Genomic DNA, 19,944 nt, shown 5'->3' with positions numbered 1-19,944 from the left:
CTCATGCTTCAGGCACTCTTCCTTTGGTGTTGCAGCTTCAGTTTGGAGCCTGGCTATGATTTCCTTCATATCTACGATGGACCTGATTCACTCAGCCCCCTAATCGGAAGCTTTTATGGCTCCCAGCTACCCGAGAGGATAGAGAGCAGCAGTAACAGCCTCTTCCTTGCTTTCCGAAGCGATGCATCAGTCAGCAACACCGGATTTGTCATTGACTACACAGGTAGGAGCTGTCTGGGGGTGCACTGGCCCAGCTGGCTCAGCAAAGACGTGGGATTATACTTGTGCTTTTTCTCAGGTTAAACCACTAGCTGAACCAAATGGGAGAAACTCTAAACACTGTGGAAACTTCTCTTCAGGCGGTAATCCTGCTGTCTGTTTTACTACCAGCAAGGTGAATTGAAAGGCATGGGAGGGAAAACGGGGGTTGAAGAGAGGGGATCCTGTAGGCTGGCAGAAGAGGCGGGCACATAAGGTATATAAGAGCAGAATAAAAGGACTGGTTTGTGTCTGAGGATGTCACATGTGTCTGTGTCTGTGTGGGGCTTTCATTAACAGAAAGAAAGTAAGGGACATTCCCAGAAAAAAAATGTGTTTATGTACAGGCTGTATTCTGTATAATCTTTCTTGCTCCATGCTGAATTTAAATAGTTCTGTCTTCTCCTTAGTGAGCAGAACGTGCTGCTTCGTTGCAGATTGGAGCTTTCAGACTACTAGAGAGGGCTGAACTGGTAACTGGTTATTAGGAATGCTCCACATTGCCGTGCATTTAAGATTTATTCCTAGTGGCAAGAGCGGCTTTGTCCAAGAAAAGGAGGTGTAGACATGCATATCCAATATGGGATCTCCGTCTGAGTTTTTGATACAGTCATTCAAGAACATACCAAATGACTAGGTGGCTATGCCAGAGGCGAGGGTCATGGAGGTGGATGCTCTGCTCTCTTGAGTCAGTGGAGCTCTCCTGAAACCTGGGCATTTTGCTTCACTTAAGATTAAAGCACTGACTTAAAAATTCACTAATAATTAGTAAAATGAACAGAATAGTTCACAGGTATCTGTGTTATTAGAGCAGTGGCTTATTTTCCTGCTTGAGGAGGAAGTAAAACATTGTGGTGGCTTCAGCTGTAGTGGCGAGGGACAGGGGCAGTGATTAGTTTTCCCTGGGTGCTTTTAGCTCTCTGTCGATGGAGCAAGCTGAGAAGTGACAGACCTGGCACCGCCATTCTGGGAGACGGGGGGGAAAAATAGGAAGGCTTTGGCAGATACATTCCTTGTTTGTGCGTAGGGTAGGTGGAAGAATGGGCTTGTTACAAACTGTAGTAAAAAACGTGGTCTGAAAAGCTAGATCTGATGAGCTGGGATTATGCAGAGTGGAGGAAAGGATTAAAAACTGGGAAAGTAAACAGGGTTAGAAAGGAACAATTCAAGCCTGCTCAGGCCTATGTGGACTAGTTTGCAGTATGGGGAAAAAAGCATTGATGGCTTCAGATGTACTGGATGTGTGCCACTATGAAACATGGCTTTGTGAAACAGGCTGTTGAGTCTTGTTGGCCCAACTCTGTGCTGTGGGAGCAGTGATAGCTCGTGCTGGAGAGCTGATGGGCTGCTGCTGTGGTTTCAGTGCTGCTGCTGCTTTCTCTGTGTGCTTGGGCAATTCTCTCTTCCTATACCCTGTCTCTGATCTGTGGTTCCTGCTTTTGAATTTACCTGACCAGAGGTGAAATGGTAATGAAATGGCAATTCCTATTAGTTAGGCTGGAGAGATGAATTTCCCTCTCGTAAAGTTATGAAATAATAAGACAAAGACAATTAGCACTGCTTAAGATTAAAAAGATTAAAAGTTTTCCGCTCTCATTAGAATTAATTTTACTGAAAATTGAGTCTTGAGTTTTCTTCTTTTCCCCTTTCTTTTTTGGCAGCCAGAAAGTAGTTAACAAACGAAATCTCATTAAATTAGGGTGGTTGTGCAATGCATTTTTCTCCTAAACACTCCTACAGTGTTAATCGCGCCTACATACTTCCCACAAAGCCACACTGCTGGGAGAAAAGAATGAGGCTTTAAGTTTGTTCAGTGTTTTCCCTGCACTTTAAAAGGGACCTGGGTTTCAGGTCTGAGAAGCGACAGAAAATAGAACTTTAGGGAATCGAAGGAAGAAGAAAAGAAATGCAGAAGGGAGCACACGTGAAAGAAAATCAAATACAGAGCTCGGCTCCTTGCCAGTCCCAGGGGCTGTGGGATCCCAAGTACAGTTCAAAGACACGGTCTTCTCTCAGCCATCTCATTGTGTTTGGTCAGTGCTGCAGCCCATGTAGGCTCTGTGCCCCTATAGCTCCCTAAATACCATATATCACCTGTGTCAGCTATGTGTGAAATACTGCTAATTACCAGGGGCTTTGAAGTCCTCTATTGCTCATGTTTTTTTGGGGGAAAAAAAAAAAGCAAAGCAGCCATCTGTCAATCCTTCCTTGAAGTCCTGCATCTTCCCTGGGACTGGGACTATATTGCTAGCCTGAAGCTATGGTGTGTCGGGTGAATTTCAAACAGCCTCAGCACTTCATTTGAGATTGTTTCAGGGGCAATGGCTCTTCAAGAGGAAGTTGTCCTCTGGGGCCAGCAGGAATGGAGAAAATAGAGAGAGAAGAATGAATTTGGCTTTTGTTATGCCATTTTTGCATAGAGCACGACAGTGAGAGTGAAGTGGGAATGCAGCAATGCCATAGAAAGGTGTTTGAGGCCAGGCAATTTCCCAGTTTAGCTACGCAGATATGCTACACCAGCAGGATTCCTGATGGGTGAACACATATCTTGTGCTTTGCGCCCATGATGCGCTGTCAGCTGTGCAGCAGAATTAAAAAATCAAACTAAGGTTACCAGCAGGGAAACTGTAAGTTCGTGCTTTCCCCACGCACGGTTAGATTTGCAGAGGTTTGATTTACTGTGTGCATAAAGACTTGGGTTGGTTCAGAGGGTCAGGTGAAACTTAAATGCAATAGTTTGGGATTTCAGCTGAGGAGGAATTTCTTCTTTGGAATGACTTAGCAGTAGGGAGTAGATTTCAGGTTCAGGCTGGTTCATGAAAAGGAAGATGTGCTCTGCTGAGGCATCCCATTTAAGGTCTGTTGAAGTTACCCTGATCCTTAAAAAAGTGCTTGTTTGCAACACCAGCTTAGTTAATGTTGTCATTTCTGTGAAAGCAGCGTGCTGTGTTCGTAGCAGATTCACTTGAACCCAACAAGCGTTAGTTTGCCAAAGCAAAAGGATGGTAAATTCTTGATTACAAAATAGGAAAGACAATTAACAAAACAAAAGCTTAAACACAGGAAGGAGATGGCTTGCAATGTACCTAGAATTTATCTCTCATTCCAGTTGTTGCTTAAGATTTTTTTTTTTAAGTCTCAGCTACAGAAAACTAAGGTTTTTAAATCAGTATCTCTACATGTATTGTCTTTTGAACCAAGATAATATTTGTGTATCTTAGTTATACCTAGGAGATTTCTTGGTACAGAGCAACACTGGATAAGTATCCCAAACTGTTTCCAGTCAATTTAAAAGACCCCTTGGTATGAAGATCTTCCATTAAGCTGCCATTGCCAGAAAATGCAACCAGAGACTATTTTAAATTTGACTGGGGATGAATCTCTAAAGTGAAGATTATCTTTTTCTCGTTGGGAAATTACGTGAATTCTAATAATCAGTTTGCATTGCAGCATCTTGCACACCACAGATTTTATTAAGATACGTTTGATATGTGCACACACTGGTATTTTTAAATGGAGACCACACTTTGTTAGTAAAGGGCAGGCTAGTCGTTTGGAGAGCTTCTCCCAAATTATGCCCCCCCTGCCCCCCTTATATTTTGTGGCTGTTGGGGACCTGTTGTCATGAACACAGAAGTGGGTCGAACTCCATCAGTCACGGCCTCCGTCTGAGCAGCTTCTCCCGATGTGTTGGTGCTGAACAGAACCCAAGGTGCATGCGTAGGTTTGGCTTCCCATGCTTGGGGCAGGGGGGTAGGAAGGAGTTTCCAGGTTGAATGCTCCAAACCGGGAGGTTTTCTTACTCTTTTTAGAACTTCCTGTTTCTGTTGTGGGCCAGAAGTGAAGAGGCATGAAATTGAAAGCAAATGAAGCAAAACTGATTACTTTTCACCCTTCCAAAGGAATGAAAAAAAACCCAACACCAAACCCCAAGCCTTATTTCAAATCAGTTATTATTTCCCCAGAACTATTTTGCCCTTCCTGAGCTTATAAACATATATACAGCATTACTTACGGGCTATTTGAGGTGGAAATTCCCCACAGAAACACTGTTCTGTAAAATCCATTGCAAAGCAAGCTGTTTAAAAATATCCAGCACTGTTTGCTGTTGAAACAGTCAGAAGTGGGAGACAATGCTTGACCCTGGAACAACTTGCATTTGCAAAGCAGATCTGTCCTTTGGAAAAGGCAGTCCGTTTAGCTGGGATGAGTCGGAGCATGCTGGGCTCCTGACGAGCAGCTGAGCTGCTTGGGATGCCAAGGCTAGACCTGGTCCTTAAGACCCTAATGTAATTTGTCCTGTCTTCAGTATATGGTGACTGTTGTGAAAAACTGTCTTCTAGACAATTTCTCTTGAGGTTGCTTTAAGGCTTATCTCTTCATACAGGCTTGCACATGTTCACAGTGCACGTTGTGGACAGCTCTCCAGTAAAGCTGTTCTCAAACATGCAGATGAAAGCCTGACCTCCTGGTCTAGGAGCTCATGCAGGCTTTGAGTTTTCCTTGGGAAAGGAGAGGGGAAACACAGAAAATTCTGCTTTCTGTGGATTAATGAGCCGGTTCTCATGGAATTTTTGTCTTGACTCTTTTCTAAATGTTTGGCAGCCTGAATCCATGTTAATTGGGACATCAGGCCTTGATTTCTGGAGTGTCTGAGAATAAAACGTTAATTCTAAGTGGGCAAGCTGTGCTGTACGCACTTCATAGCCTAATAAATCAAAGGCTGGGGAAGCTGTGGCTTTCCCACATCTCTCTACGAGTCTTTTGCAGTCACCAGGCAACCAGATACTTCCTTAAAGTTGAGCTCCTGCCTCCCTTTGTAGCCCACTGCTGAGGATCATCTGGGCAGTTCATCTGCAGAGGAATGTTCAGCTGGAGATATGCGTAGGACTAGTGTGTCAGGATGCATCGTCCTCTAAGGTGAGTGGTGTCCCTGAAGGCACAGGCCCCCAAGGGAACAGAAACAGTCAAGAGTGAGGAAAACACAACAAAAACAGTGAGGCTGTGCACAGCAATCAGCCACCACCCTTTTTTCAGCAGTCGACAGACAGACTTGAGCACTGAATGTCATGATTTTTCAAAGCAAGAGCAGAGGCTGAGATCAAGCACGTGGCTAAGACATCTGACAGCCGGGTGGGAGGCTGAGTGACAGGTTGAAGCCACATCAACTTGTTAGATGAAAGGCAGTGAGACTGTTCAAAATAACGAGAGAGGCATACAGTGGTCAGAAGGAAGCCGTTGTATGAAAGGGTCTGAAAGTGAATATTAGCAATTCGGAGAAATAAAGGCTTGCAGAGTGAAAAAATATTTTGGAAAAGTAGATGAAGCATTTACACTTGCAAATGGCTCATATGCTACAGTGGACTCCAGGCCGTGCAATTGCACCACTCGCCTTCAGTGCTCTGGTTGACCGATGCCCAGAAGCAGTTTGTCACCTCTGTGGGCTGCGATGACCGGTCTGTGCAGGAATGTTCCACTGGCTCGCAGTAATGGTAAAGGCTCACTTCTCCAGCTACGGCTGGTGTCCCACGAGCAGAAGATAAATGAGGAGGGAATGCGTTCATCTGAGCTGACCAGAGAGCCAACGGCTTTGCTTTCCAGTGCTGTGACTGAAACAAGGTTTTTGGTCCTGATACCTTACTCATCGTAATCCATATTTCTCCTTTGTGAATACCTTGTTATTTGGTTGGGAAACAGGGTTGCTCGAAGGAAAAGTGACTTGTCCAAAGTTTGTGCAGTGAGAGACCACTAACACAGAGGAGAACCCAGGACTTCATGATTTAAAGATTGATGACACAAGTGTGTGATGGTCTGTGAGGAGCATTGAGGGTCAGCCAGGCTGTGGCTTCCAAAAGAGGGAGCTGGTGTTGTAGGAAAAACCAGTGGCCTCACTTCTGCTGTTTGGGGCAGCTGTTCCTGGTGGAAACATTTCACATCCTTTTGTGCCCTGTTTATCTGGATAACTAGCCAGTGATGATGATGATGTGTAAAGGAAACTGTAGAGCTAATCCTGTTTTTCACTGCAAACGAAGAAACAAAAGCAAGATCTGAGGGCTTTACTGTTTTCTGTTTCTCGTTCCAACCCTTCCCCAAATACTAAAAGCCCGTGATTTAATGCTTAAACACTTTATAATTGTTCACAGACCCACTGCTCTCAGAAAAGCCCTCATCTTTAATGAGCAATTTCCAAATGACAAAAGAGGAGGATTAATCAAAGCCTCTAATTATATTTCATGCAGGGGAAAAAAAAAAAAAAAAAAAAAGGAAGAAGAAAAAAAAGAGAAAAAAGCCCTCAGAAGAAGAAGGAAAGAAATATCCAAGTCCTGACAGCTCCGTGGTCTTTACTGGAATTTTCATATGTAAATGGAGTTTTTAACTCTGCAGGGCATAGTGAACAGAGAGAAAAATGTCTTCATTTTGTCTAACTGCTTGTAATCATTTTGCCATAATTGCAGCCATGCTGCACATCTGGAGAGTCAGCTAGCACATGGCACTATGTATTTCCATGGTGAGAGCAGACAGCTCTTAGATCCAGGAATGATAGGTGCCAAGGAGATAATATGAACAGATGTAGCACATCTGAAATATGTTGCATGTTCAATCTCTGTTTATATGCCCTGGTTTGCAGAGTTCCTTGCAGCCTGTGCCCTGCGTAAGAAAGGAGAGTGACTGTAAATAATTAAATCTAATTGTTGATTGGATTTTGGGTGCCAGTAAATATATGTGTGAATTGAAGCCTTCCTTCCAGTATACTTGTGCGGGAGCTGAGCATCAGAGAATAGTCCAGACCATATAATTCCCCAGAATCAGACAGCGTGAGAGAATTCTTGAAATCCAAACTCTGCAAATGGTACTAGTCTTTATGCTATACTTAAGCGAGGTTCCTGGATGAGAAAAGCCAAAAAACATGCCATTGACCAAAATTTTAGAGCATCTGTATCGGATTAGCAAAGATCTTGGCAATTTTCTCTTGCAGAAAATCCCCGGGAGTCGTGCTTCGACCCTGGATCGATTAAGAATGGCACACGAGTGGGTACGGATCTGAAGCTGGGGTCTACAATTACCTACTACTGTGATGGGGGGTATGACATTGAAGGGGTCTCCACGCTGACATGCATAATGGGAGGGGATGGAAAACCCACATGGAACAAACCTCGACCTACCTGCACAGGTAAGGCCCAAGGGGAAAAGGTAAGTAGAGAATGAGCTGCCTATCGCAAATACTTCAGCAGTTTATCCTAGTGAAAAGCTTGACATTCCTTTTGCATAGAGCTGCTTGCAGGGGGACAGAGAGGGTTTTACTCAGTGTTTCATAATTTTTCACTTTATTTTTAACACTTGGAGTCAAGGAGAGCTGGCTTCTCTGAGATATCTGGAACGTTCTTTTGAGACAGACAGAAAACTGGGCACAACAGATTATCTGCATGGCAAATCCTGTGCAGGCAGGATTCGGGAAGCCACTTAAATATTTGTTTAACCTGATCCCTACTAATCAAAGCCCTTAAGTGTATGATTTCCTGAGCAGGGTCAGAGTTTACTGAGAAAACAGAAGGTGTTTTTTTCCTGGGGGTTCCGTGGTTATTTTGTTTTGTTTTCTGGCTTAATGAGAAGATGGTTTAAATGATGGGTTTGCGGTCAGACCTTCTTAATCTGAGAAGCGAGTCGAGACATAGCTGTCAGTCTGCAGTGACTGGAAGAATGAAATCTGTGGCTCGGAAAGGCGCTGGCGGGGAGAACACCGTTCCCGCTGGAGCCAGGCTCCTGCTGCCGAGGAAAGGGCGAAAGGAGCAGGAGCTCATTCTGACAGGTCCTGAGCTTTAAGGGCGGGTGGAGAGCAGTGCAGATCACACATTAGTCTGCACCGCCGTACACGGCATCCTTTAGCCTTGCCGTGGTCTCCATAATTAAATGTGAAGCAGGCATGAACTCGGGTTAGGATAAGCCTTATTTTTCTTGATAAGAACTCGCAGCGAGAGCTGCGGTGCCTGCAGTGTGGAATCGATCACGGCTGGGGGCAGCTGACATCGCACGGCGTTGCAGCGCGGGGGCAGGGGTGGATCTCAAAGCAGCAGGACAAAGGCTGGTGTTTCGAGGCGGGCTTTGGTGAGGGTGCGCTCGGTGATCTCTTCTGGACTTTCTCCTACAGCACCCTGTGGTGGCCAGTACACGGGCTCGGACGGCGTCGTCCTCTCTCCAAATTATCCCCAGAACTACACCAGCGGACAAGTGTGCTTGTACTTCATCGTTGTGCCGAAGGACTATGGTATCGTTTTTTTGACAATCTGTCCTGCTGTCTGTGCGACTCACTTGGGGTTTTTTTGTTTGAACAAAGCAGTGGAATAAGTGCATATGTAAATCGAGATAAGAGAGATTGGAAAATTGTAAGCGGCACTGTTGGATGCTGTTTATACTTCGTTGTAGTCAGTAAGGATGATGGGAATTTTCTGAATTTCAAAATCTATCAAAAATGAGGGGACAAAAAACCAAACGTAACAAAACCCTCCATCTTGGGATTCCCCTTCCAGTTCCTGCACTATATCCAGTCACGCAGAGTTGAAAAATCAGCAAAAACAATTCATGGTGATTAATGCTAGCAGCAGACTCAGAGGACCTCCAAGAGTACCAAATGTATTTACCATAAACACGTGCGAACTGTGGTGCTAAATAATTTGTGCAGAGAAGCCCATAAATGTAGAGTTTTGTGGATGTGCAGCTATGGTACTTACGACTAATGGGTTTTTTTTAAATAACATGTAAGTTAAAATTTAAGACTAGATCCAAACAAAAGCCAGATCCATTTCAAAGGACAGTCATTCTTTTCATAGATCCAGTGCTGCTTAATTTTTGTCAGAGCTGGAATACAAGAATGATCAATGTTCTAGAAACCTTTGAGGCAGCTCACTGGATATTAGCATCGGTTAACATACTTTCTTGTTCGAAGAGAATTTAAAGTTCTTAAAGAGCACTTGCACTGACAGCTCTGGCAGGTGAAGGTCTCTAAATTCTGTTCTTTGATACTGCTTCTCAGTGCATTGTATTGATCTAGTCAGTCCCTGTGGTCTTTTCAGTTGTTTGTGATTTGTTTTGCTAAGATAGCAAGGTGTGAAATGAGGATACCGTGTTCAGACATCAGTGATAAGCGCCTTTCACTCAAGTGGCCCTTCTGCCTGTGTTGCATCTAGGATCCATCTGGGTTCCTGGATCTAACTGACAAAATACTGCACTGCTCTCTTACTCTCTTAACCTGTTTTACTGTAGCTGATCTTGATACAGTCTTAAAAACCACAATAACTAGAGGGCTAGACAGTCTCACTCTGCAAGTCTGACTTCTGCTTACGGTAGGATGACAGCTAAATTAGTTTCTCTTCTCCACCTGCTACCTTTCAATAGCTTCATTAAAAACATTAAAAGCAGGAAAACCATTAGTAGTGAGTGTTACGCATTTCCCATCTCCTTCACTTCTCAGATTCTGTGTACAGCAGGCGTCGGGGTGTGCTATCATCACTTTTTCAGCATTCCCGACATCAAAGCTGTGCTGGAAACCTGAATGTGCAGGAAACAAATGTTGTAGCTTGGTAGATGATGAATTTCACAGCAAGGGATCTCTCAGCTTGTGAAACTGCAACTGGGCACTTAAAACTTTAAAATGCAAAGCTAGGGGAGGAAAAAAAAAAATAAGTGCAGATTTGGGAGGAAAAACCCCGTTATATTCTGAAAAATAAAGATAAATCATTAAAGTCTGTTTGCTCTAGCTGAAAAAATGCTCTGATCCATTTGCTATTATTTTCTCCCTTTTATGAGCTCTGCCTGCTCCTGGGTGCTTTTACAGTGTATGCAGTAAGACCCAGGGCACTGCACGGCTCTCTGGTTAGCAGTCTCTGTAGACAGGCGTAGGACTGCCTGTTAATAAACCTGTGAGTGTCCTCTCTCCCTAGCAGTCGTCCTCCCTGACCAGAGAGGTTCAATCTAGAAATTAACTTCTGTGGGACAGGGTTTGTTATTTTGTTCAGCGTTTGTACAGTGCCCGACCCAATGGGACCCTGCTTCATGACAGAGGTTCAATACAAATAATAAATAATAATTATCAGTTGGTGAAATTATATACCTTGTGTTATGTAGGCAGGCAAATGGGATGATTCATAAAGAATCCCTTTTGGCCTATGAATCAGTGTTAAAAGCGTACTGGCAAGTGAACACGGGGGAGGCTGGTTGCTGCTTCTGTTATGCCTTCTTTGTGGATAAATAAAGGGCTCCCATCTTCCAGGGCTGTCAGTCAGGCCCTTTTTATCTTTGCCAAGCTCCTGAAATAAAAGAAGCTGAAATGCCTCAGCTCCAGGCCTGGCTGTGTGGGGACAGCAGTGCGGCTCGTCCCACTGCCCGCCCCGACCAGCGCTCCGTCTCTTCGCAGTGGTCTTCGGGCAGTTCGCCTTCTTCCAGACAGCGCTCAACGACGTCATTGAAGTCCACGATGGCCCCAACCAGCACTCCCGGCTCCTCAGCTCCCTTTCAGGCTCACATACAGGTAGGGAACGTGTCCCTGTTGCTGCTGGGAAAAGCAGGCTCACAATACAGCCTGCTGTTAAACACCTTGCTGTGTGCAACCCATTTGTGTAGCTAATGCTGTAACCTCTGTCTCTCCTGTTTTTTCTCTTGCTCCTCATCTAGGTGAATCGTTACCGTTGGCTACCACCAACCAGATTCTCATCAAATTCAGTTCCAAGGGCCAATCTACAGCCAAAGGCTTTCATTTTGTCTACCAAGGTGAGTACAGTTGTGTTCTGGAGATGTCCTCAGGTTGGTCCCGAGATAATGGTCAAACATTACAGTGATGTCTGGAAGTGTCCTGAACTGCTTTTGGCATCTGTGGGTCCTTGCACACTATCTGTCTGAACAGGAACCATCACAGGAGATGAAGGTTATTTTGGTAGCAGTGAACTTGCAGGACTGTCTGGCTCCTTGTAGGTACTTCGTATTCAGACCTTTCATTTTCACTCAGCCTCAACCCTCGCATGTACCAGGATTAGTATCAGAAGTATCTCATTGAATCATGCCCTGAGTACACAGCGAGTTCTTGAGATTTATACCCGAGCAATTTTTCCCACTGGCGTTTTAGCACATTTCTCAGCGTAAGCAGCTGAACGCTTGTCTAGCAGCTCTGTAAAATCCTCCATCTGCGTGTCATAGGCTTAGGTCTCCTGCTGTCAGACTTTTGCCCCTTGATCCTTTCAGTAACAGCTTGCATTGCATTGGGGGAGTCCTACTTAGAGATTTTAAAGTAGTAAATAGAAAGTGATGCACAGAATAGTGGGAAAACAGAAGGGCTTTCTCACCCACATGCTTTGTGAAGTTGTCTGTGGTTCAGCCGAGCTCTTACAGGCACATTGCTGTAAGGTGGGGACAGACAGCAGGGGCAGCCTGTGCCTTCTCCGGGGGCGAAGTGAAGCATGGTTTGGATTTTATAGTATCCAGAGATACATTCTCTTAAATTTCTGCCTAATAATTGTAAAACAACTGTAGTTCTGACAGTAATCTTTCAAAATTTCAGTAAAGCAAAGATTTTGATGAAATCAATAAAGATTACCTCCTCCCTCCTATGTGCTAATTATGAGCTGCATGCTCTTCAGTGATTACTTCATGGAAAGCAAGAGTAAAAGAAAGAGCCAGCCCTGGTTTTGATCTGCCTGTCCAGGCTCTAATGGCATTTGCTCTAATTTTTACACAAATGAGGAGTTCTCTCTCTCAAAGCCTCCCCCATCCAGCGATGTACGTGTATGGCAAGTTCCCCCGAGGTGAAGGAGTCGGAAGCCTGAAGCAGCATGTTGAAAGCAGCCTGAACTGGAGAGCAGAGCTTGCAGGGCCAAGCACACGCTTGTCGGTCACAGATGGCTGAGCTGGGGTTACCTGAGCAGGGGTACAGATCCATAAGTGTTTTGGCTATCGTGGATTTGTCCAAAGTAGTGCATCGTTGTATATGGCTCCTTTCTGCCTCTCCAGACTGCTGACACACTTCAGACTTCAGCTTCTTGCTGATGGTCTTGTGTGTTGCCTTGACAGTGGGGTTGACATTCATCTCTCTGAATCAAATTAAAATCAAACGCTATAGCTAATGTGCTGCTCATCTCTGCTTTTTTCACCTCCAAGCAACTCGGGCATTAAATGCTAATAAATTGTAAAGCAACTCAGAGAAAAATATGAATTGATTTCTTCCTCAGCGGTACACATTTCTTTGACTTGTTTTTCCCCTCACTTAGCTGTCAGACTCTCCCTTTCTTTCTTTGACTGTTGTTCCCAGTATTGAACAGCAATGCAGGCAGCAGTTGGCAATGCAGCATCAGAACTTAAATGCCTCTTTTCTTTCTTTTACCTTTCTCATCATGAAGAAGATTGTTTAAGATTGTTGTCCTTTATAGCTATGAGGCCAAATGAGCTCAGAGACCCAAAGGGTTTTCCGCTGAGACTCTAGCATTATATGGCAAACCAATTTTTGGGGAAGTCATTGCTCAATGCCTTGGTTTCCCTATTTAGAAATGACCTTTCTGATCTGATAAGTTTTCTGAAGGCAAACAGTCTTGCATGGTTCTGTAATGTCTTAGCTGCTTTTGTTTGAAGTATCACTTCAATTGGCAGAAGTTTGAGTGAAATCTTCCTGCTTTTTCTTCTCAGTGATTGTATTTGGATTCAGCCTCTCTTTGGGGTTTAGATGTAATCAGATTCCTGCGTTGTTTTTAACAGATCTGTAATTTGGCACTTAGTATTTCCAGAATGTTTGCTCTAACCATTTTTTTGTTTGCTTGTTTTCTTTTTTGCGCTTTGCAACTGCACACTCACCTGCTGGTTTCTCCTGCCTGCAATTCAAGCGGTTCCTCGGACCAGTGCCACCCAGTGCAGCTCGGTCCCGGAGCCTCGCTACGGCCGGCGGCTGGGCAGCGACTTCGCGGTGGGGGCGGTGGTGCGGTTCGAGTGCAGTGCTGGCTACGCGCTCCAGGGCTCCCGGAGCATCGAGTGCCTCACCATGCCCGGTGCCCTGGCTCAGTGGAATGTTTCGGTACCCACCTGTGTGGGTAGGTATCTTTGGGTTTGGGGGAAGAAAAGACAAAACGGTTCAGCAGTTTGTGCTAGAAAAATAAATTACATCCTCTGGGATGGTTTAAAAAACAAACAGCAACAAACAACCAAAAAAAGCCTCCAAACCCCCTAATTTCATGCCTCTTAGATACAAAAGCCAGGCCTGTCTGTGAACAAGGACGGTTAACCCCAAATGTCAGGGAAGGGACCTTTTGAACCAGTGCTCATGAGATCTAGGACAGCATCTAGAATAAAATAGATCTGCCTGAAAGCTGCTTTCACCTTCTTTGGAGGAGAGCAGTTACTAAAGAACCGGTCTCGTGGGCTGATGTACCCAGTGTTCCCCACACCTAAGGACTGCACGCTGCTTGTGTTAGAAATTGTATGAGAGAGTTACTGATAAGGGGATTATTCATACAAATCTTATCCTTAAATGATGAGCCAATTCTGCTTGCTTTTTAGTCTGTGGACAGATGTTTTAAAGAGAATGTTTAGTATAAAGCCAACTCCTTCCGCCTTCACACAGTACTTTGCTTATTTCAGTGCCATGTGGTGGAAATTTGACAGAACGCAAAGGTACCATCCTGTCGCCTGGCTTCCCTGACCCGTACCTGAATAGCCTCAACTGCGTGTGGAAGATAACAGTCCCCGAAGGAGCAGGGATACAGGTACAGTGTTAGCAGCTGCAGTGTGGTCTAGAGAGGAGAATTCACAGTATTTGATGTGCTTAAAGAGGCCACGTGTTATGAAGTTGCTGCTCCTCACAGGAAAGAGGTTGGTTGAATGTGTAGTTCTCTGGAATCTGACATCCATTTACACTTTGATTGCCAAAAGTGGGTAATATTTCAATGGATTTTTGCCTCCTGGAGGCACTGTCCATGGGAAATCAACTGGAGCCATGTGGCTATTCTGGTGTAGCAAAATAATTGTGGTATTTTTGGCATCTATCTTTATACTGGTTGATTATGCAATGTTGAAAGCAATGTAAGCTACACCAAGGAAGAGTTGCTTGCTCGGAGTGCCTGCGTGGATTTGTTATGCCAGCGGAGTTGCAGCAGTATGATTATACAATTACAGCTTTGCTGTTCATTGTCTCCAGGTAAATGAGCTCTCTCTTCAGGTCTTTTTGTGGTCCTTATCATTCCTCTGCAGAAATAGTCCTGCAAGCTAGAGGATGTTCAGAATTAAGCCCGACATCAGAGACCAAACCTTAGATAAAGTTCCCATTTAGCACATACGTGCCTCGTCCTCACAGAAGGCATCTCACCGTGCGTTATGCTGACATCAGTTGATGCATAGGAGATGGATTCTTTAACAGGTTCATTCATTCCACGAGCCTTGTTATCAGAGGGTTTCTTTCTTTACACCACTTTGTCTGCGAGGGTTTTATTCATTAAGTGCTTTTATTTCTCTATGATGTATTTGGCTAATTGACTTGTAGGTGGGTTCCTCCCTCTCTGCAGCACTCACAGCTGTTTGCACACAGCAGTTGTGTTTCTCTCAACAGTTTTATTGAAATGTCAGCTCTGCCTTGCTGGTTTACAGTTCTGCTCTCCCAGACAGGGATTCTTACCTGGTGCCACCGTCACAACTCAAACCAAAACCCAAACCTGGGTCTGGGATGGACAGAGATGGTGGCAACAGCACCAGAGGCTTCACAGCGACACAGCACAAGCCTGGAGTAATATTTTGAGCCCTCTGCCAGGCTTGTGCTGTGCCCAGCCCAGCAAATTCTGCTCTCATCTTTGTTTTTGAAGCCATTTATAGTAGTGTTTTCAAAAGCCTCAGAGATCACTGTTGATAGTTACCTGTTCACCTCAAACTTTAGCCGTTCTCAAAACCCCCGAACGGCAGGAGGGTTCGTTTAGCTTAGCCAAAAGTCTAAACAGTTGAGGCAGTTTGCAAGTTGCTTGGGACTCCTGGGATCAGGAGGTGATAATTCACTTAATTTTTAAAGCGTTGTAAATAGATGTCTGTGTTCTGCACTGCCGTGTTCTGAATGCAAACCCTCGCTGCCGCTTCTCGGCCTGCGGAGCTGTTTCTGCAGGTCTGTTGAGCTTAGAGGAGAGCGGGTATTACAGCAGGCTGTTAAAAGCCTGTCTTTATTCATAGGTACTTGTTTCTCACCTCTTTGGTTGTGCAAATGCAACACGCTAATGTAAAACTGGAAAATGTAATGGCAAAGTGTTTTAAAGGTTTCTTTCTCACCCCCCGCCCCTTTCCTGCTGGATGTGATCTCGTGGGAGGGAAATGGATATTTTGGAGTCTAACACTGAATGCATGCGAACAGAAAAAATTGTGTCCTGTGTCTGAGCTTTGTCTGAGCTGCAAGTTCAGTTTCTAGGTCTACAGTGGGAAGCTTTTGGTGAAGGACTGGACCGCGGTCCTTCAGCATGAACCCTTCCTCTGGTGCTCGGCGGGAGTCTGTGTGGACCCGCACTGGTGCTGCAGTCTCCACTTCCAGCTGTGCCAGGGGCGCATCGAACCAGATCACGTCCATTTGTGGCACTGGGATTTTCACTGGAAGTCTTCTATGGGGGGCGGAAAGGCATGGTGAAATGTATTGGCACCTGGGAAGTAAAATAGCCTCAGTGAAGGCCTGTGTGGGAGCTGTCGGTTGGGGAGCAGCCCAGAGGCAGAGTGATGGCCGTGGTCCTGCCCCGCTCCCATCAACTCCGCGTCCCTCGTCACACGCTTTTCTGTGCGAGATGTTCTCAGTTATTAGATAGTAATGTAAGCATCAGTTTACCCTCATTTTGTACAACAATTAAAGGTTAAACAACTGTAAATCAGAGGAGGAGGTGAAATTAAAGCTTTCTTGGTAGCAGCGAGTCACTAGCAGGATTTTTATGTAATCAGTGTACGAGCTAGCACTTCTGCCATGAATTATTCATTCCTGTAGCAAACCTTCCTGAGTGAATTAATTTATATACATGCCAGTAAATAGATGCAGATCCCTTGTGAATCCACATGTCAGACTAGAATTAGGACCTTAAAAATGTTTATTCCGTTAAGTTGGGGGGGGAGGAGAATAAATAATTTAGAGAACGTAAGAGCAAACAAAATGCCCATTCTTAATCCATGTTCTCTTTCAATAATGTAAGTCACAATAGGGGCGTGATTATGCAGGCGGAAAGGTATGGAGTTGGTCAGTGTGATCAGTAATGGCTCCACAGGGGTCACTGCAATTTCTGCTGGATGAACGCCACTTATTTTTTGGAAAAAAAACAACTTTGCAGGAACTTTATAGCCTGCTTTATTATTCAGAATAAATCAAGGAGGAAAAAGGTTAAAATGGCAGAAATAATGGGGTTTGATTTTTGTATTATTAAATGTGTGTGTGTGTTTAGCAGGGCAAAGGCAAGTGAGGTGCTTGCAGTGGATTAGTAAATACAGAATAAGAATGCTGCAAGAAAAAAGGGAGGGGGGTTTCACCGAGTTACCAGAGGGAAGGGGGAGTGGGTGTATGTGCATGTGTCTGCATGCACGTGCGTGCGCGGGCAGTCGAGGTTTGCAGGGCATTGAAAGCTCTTCGCGGTGTTCAGCCCCGCAACTGTGTCCTGCTGAGCTCTGTGCTTAAGGGATTCATTCCATTGAATTCAGCAGGACGGCTGCAGATCGGAAGCATTAGGCTTAGCAGGAAATCTTCATCTGAAGAGACCTCAAAGAATTGAGGCTCTGCAGTAAGCAGGTGTGTGAAGGCTGGAAGCAGAGGGAAGTCTCTTACCCGCGCGAATTCCCAAAGTGGCAGCATTCTCCCCAAACCCACCGGCAGCGGTGCTGAACGACTGCGGCCTCTGCCGCATGCCAAGAAATGAAGCCTTTTATTTGGGACCAAGTGGTACAGCCATGTAAGCTCCTGGTTTGTCTGTAAGGGTCCTTTTTTAGGTTGTTGGCCTACAAGTTTAACTTGAGGGACCCAGCGTTTGAAAATTCCATTTAGAGTTTACAGATTAAAGCTGTTTTTTTCCGGATACTGTTGGCTTTCTCTCAGGTTTGCTGTCTGACTCTGTCAGGCTGTTCACCAAACTTGATCTACAGCACAGCTTATTTTTCTTAATGGGACACTGAATACTTTGACCTCCCAGTGTTTAGGAATAAAGGCAGAATCCATTTTAATGGCATTCAAGGAAAACAAATCTGCACAATTGCATGTAGATCTTTGCTCAAGTATAAAAGCTGCTTTTCAGTTTAAATGCAGATTTATCAGATCTCATTATGCTACTCATTTGAGGATTGCATTGGTGTTCTGACTAATGGAGTCAAGTGACTTCCTTAAGCCTCCAAACCTGATGGGGCATGGCAGAGAAAGGTGGGAAATGGGAGGATGCAACTTGAGTGATTTGACTAAAAGCTGAGAAATGAGACAGCTGTAGAAACTTCATTGGATTAAAAAAAATCTTGTGGTTTAATGCAGGTTTCTTTGTTTCTATTTTAGCTCTCGGGTTGCTAGTGGTTGCCTTCATTTCAAAGTGTTGCAAAAGTCTTCAGGGATTTCTCATAACAGAAAAAAAAAAAAAATCAGATTCTCAGCTGCTGTGAATTAGCTGTGAAATTACAGGAGCTTTCCCTTTGTAGCCGCAGAAGGCAGCACGCCTGATAGGGAAGTTTGGAGTGTGGAGCTTGCTGGAAAAGAGCTGTATAACCCAAATGGTGGTACTCAAAGGCCTCCAAGGTCTCCAAGTTTTGCCGGTGCATTAGCACAGATAAATAGCAATGCTGACTTAAAGCCCCAGGGTGTGTTGGTAACTTTATTAGTGGCCCTTTTGTTGATACTATTTTGGTTTATTGGCATGATTGCAGAAGTTGTACAATTACTTTTTTCTGTTATTATCTTCAGATCCAGGTGATCAGTTTTGTAACTGAGCAGAACTGGGATTCCCTGGAAGTGTTCGATGGAGGAGATAACACAGCCACCATGCTGGGAAGTTTCTCTGGTACGTGTTCGGCATCACGTTCAGTGAAGCCCATCAGTGCACACTTAATGCCTATTCACATCCGCTGGACTTCAGCACGTGCATAGAATTAAGCATATGCTTAAATGCTTCAAAAACTCAGAATAGATTTAAGCATGTGCTTAAAGGGAATCCTGTGCCTTGTTGAATTGGGAATTTGACTACTGTCTTCCTGCAGAAAATGTTGATAGGGAGCCTTAAACACAAAACCAGGGGATTAGGTTTGGGGTTTTTTGCAAAAACTCACGAGCACTTCCCCAGCCTGGAAGTGGGAGTTCCTGCAGCGCTGCTGGGTTGTGTGGGGTTGGCTCAGACCACTACGCTCGGCAGGTTAACCTAACCTGGCTGATTTACACCAAACTGGATGAAAGGCTACACGGCAACCTTTCTTTTGCTCAGCAGTGGAGACTGTGGCTTTTAGCAGAGCAGGGAGTAGCAAGCAGCCCAAGAGCATTGTAAAGCTTTCAAATAGCAGAGCCGCTTGCAAACTGATGGCTCCGATTCTTGCTTATTTAACGAACAAATGTGTTCAGAGTGCTTTGAGGTTGGTAAGGAGAAGGGTCGTGCATAAAGACCAGCAGACTCTGCTCCCAGCGCTGCGTTTGGGATAGAACTGCCTTGTCCTGGTGCTGCGACAGCATCCAGGGAATGAGGCAGGAGAAGGAGCTCAGACCTTGTGGGGTCCTGTGCTCCACCCACGCTGTTTCTCATCACCAGTTCCTTTCTCGATGCTTTTAGTCTGTCAGGTCTGTAAGTGGTAAAACTTCACATGATTGAATTCACCAGTAGACTTTGAAAAGGCCATTGCAGAGAGGCCTTGGGTATTTCTCAATTGGCCTCATTAGAACCTGATCAAAACCAAGAGAGCTTGTTAAGTTAAAGGACTTTCTGTTCTCAGCCTCTTCTGCAGCTAGTCTCCGAGGACATGGAGGAGGAAAAAAAAAGAATCCTCTTCAGTGTCTTTGTGCACCTCTTGTTTTCCCAGGAACTACAGTGCCTGCACTGCTGAACAGCACTTCAAACCAGCTCTATCTGCATTTCTATTCGGATATCAGCGTCTCTGCTGCTGGCTTTCACCTGGAATACAAAAGTAAGAGCAGTTCAGCCTTGATCTCACAGTTCCTCTGAGCGATGGGGAGATGGTTACGGAGCCTTTGCCTTGTAGAAGTGGAAGCTGCTTAGTGGGGAAGGGTCAGTGAGCTTTAAGGCCCATGCTTGTGTGGTTCCCTGCTCTCAAGTTGCAGAGAGGGAGTGAGCATTTAATGGAGAATAGATGCAGCAGAGGAGATGTGGGGTCATGAGGTGACCCTCATCTTGCTGCTGATGCACTTTGTAGCACCTGTTTGGTTTCTGTGCTGTAGCACAGGAGGAGTTGTGGAGGCCAAAGTATAAAAAATTCATGGAGAGTTGGCCTGTTCAACACCGTGCTGCACTCTTTGCTCGGGAAGTGCTTGAAATGATGCTTGCCAGAGGTTGGAAGGAACTTGCCTGCTCTTTGCAGTCGTTCCTAGGCATTCGATACTAGTCATTGCTGGAAACAGCATACAGGGTTAGACAGATCTTTATGGGATAATTCTGGTTGGAAGGGACCTCAGAGGTTATCTCATCGAACCCCCTGCTGAAAGCAGGATCAGATATGAGATAAAACTAGGTGACTCACTTTACA

At 44.9% G+C, this 19,944-nt stretch overlaps 1 protein-coding gene across 1 annotated transcript in view; it reads left to right on the top strand.

Moving 5' to 3' along the window:
* Positions 1-19,944, top strand: part of CSMD2 (CUB and Sushi multiple domains 2) — a 298,000-nt gene that overhangs the window by 216,508 nt on the left and 61,548 nt on the right. Inside the window, exons 29-37 of the mRNA XM_086480279.1 lie at positions 36-223; positions 7,235-7,429; positions 8,405-8,521; positions 10,667-10,780; positions 10,924-11,019; positions 13,116-13,319; positions 13,867-13,991; positions 18,164-18,260; positions 19,264-19,368. Of these exons, the coding sequence (XP_086336405.1) occupies positions 36-223; positions 7,235-7,429; positions 8,405-8,521; positions 10,667-10,780; positions 10,924-11,019; positions 13,116-13,319; positions 13,867-13,991; positions 18,164-18,260; positions 19,264-19,368 (1,241 nt within the window). The remainder of the gene's footprint in view (positions 1-35; positions 224-7,234; positions 7,430-8,404; positions 8,522-10,666; positions 10,781-10,923; positions 11,020-13,115; positions 13,320-13,866; positions 13,992-18,163; positions 18,261-19,263; positions 19,369-19,944) is intronic.

This window comes from Leptosomus discolor, chromosome Z, assembly GCF_034619465.1.
Source record: "Leptosomus discolor isolate bLepDis1 chromosome Z, bLepDis1.hap2, whole genome shotgun sequence".
Taxonomy (NCBI): domain Eukaryota; kingdom Metazoa; phylum Chordata; class Aves; order Leptosomiformes; family Leptosomidae; genus Leptosomus; species Leptosomus discolor.
This window is presented reverse-complemented; position numbering and strand designations above follow the sequence as displayed.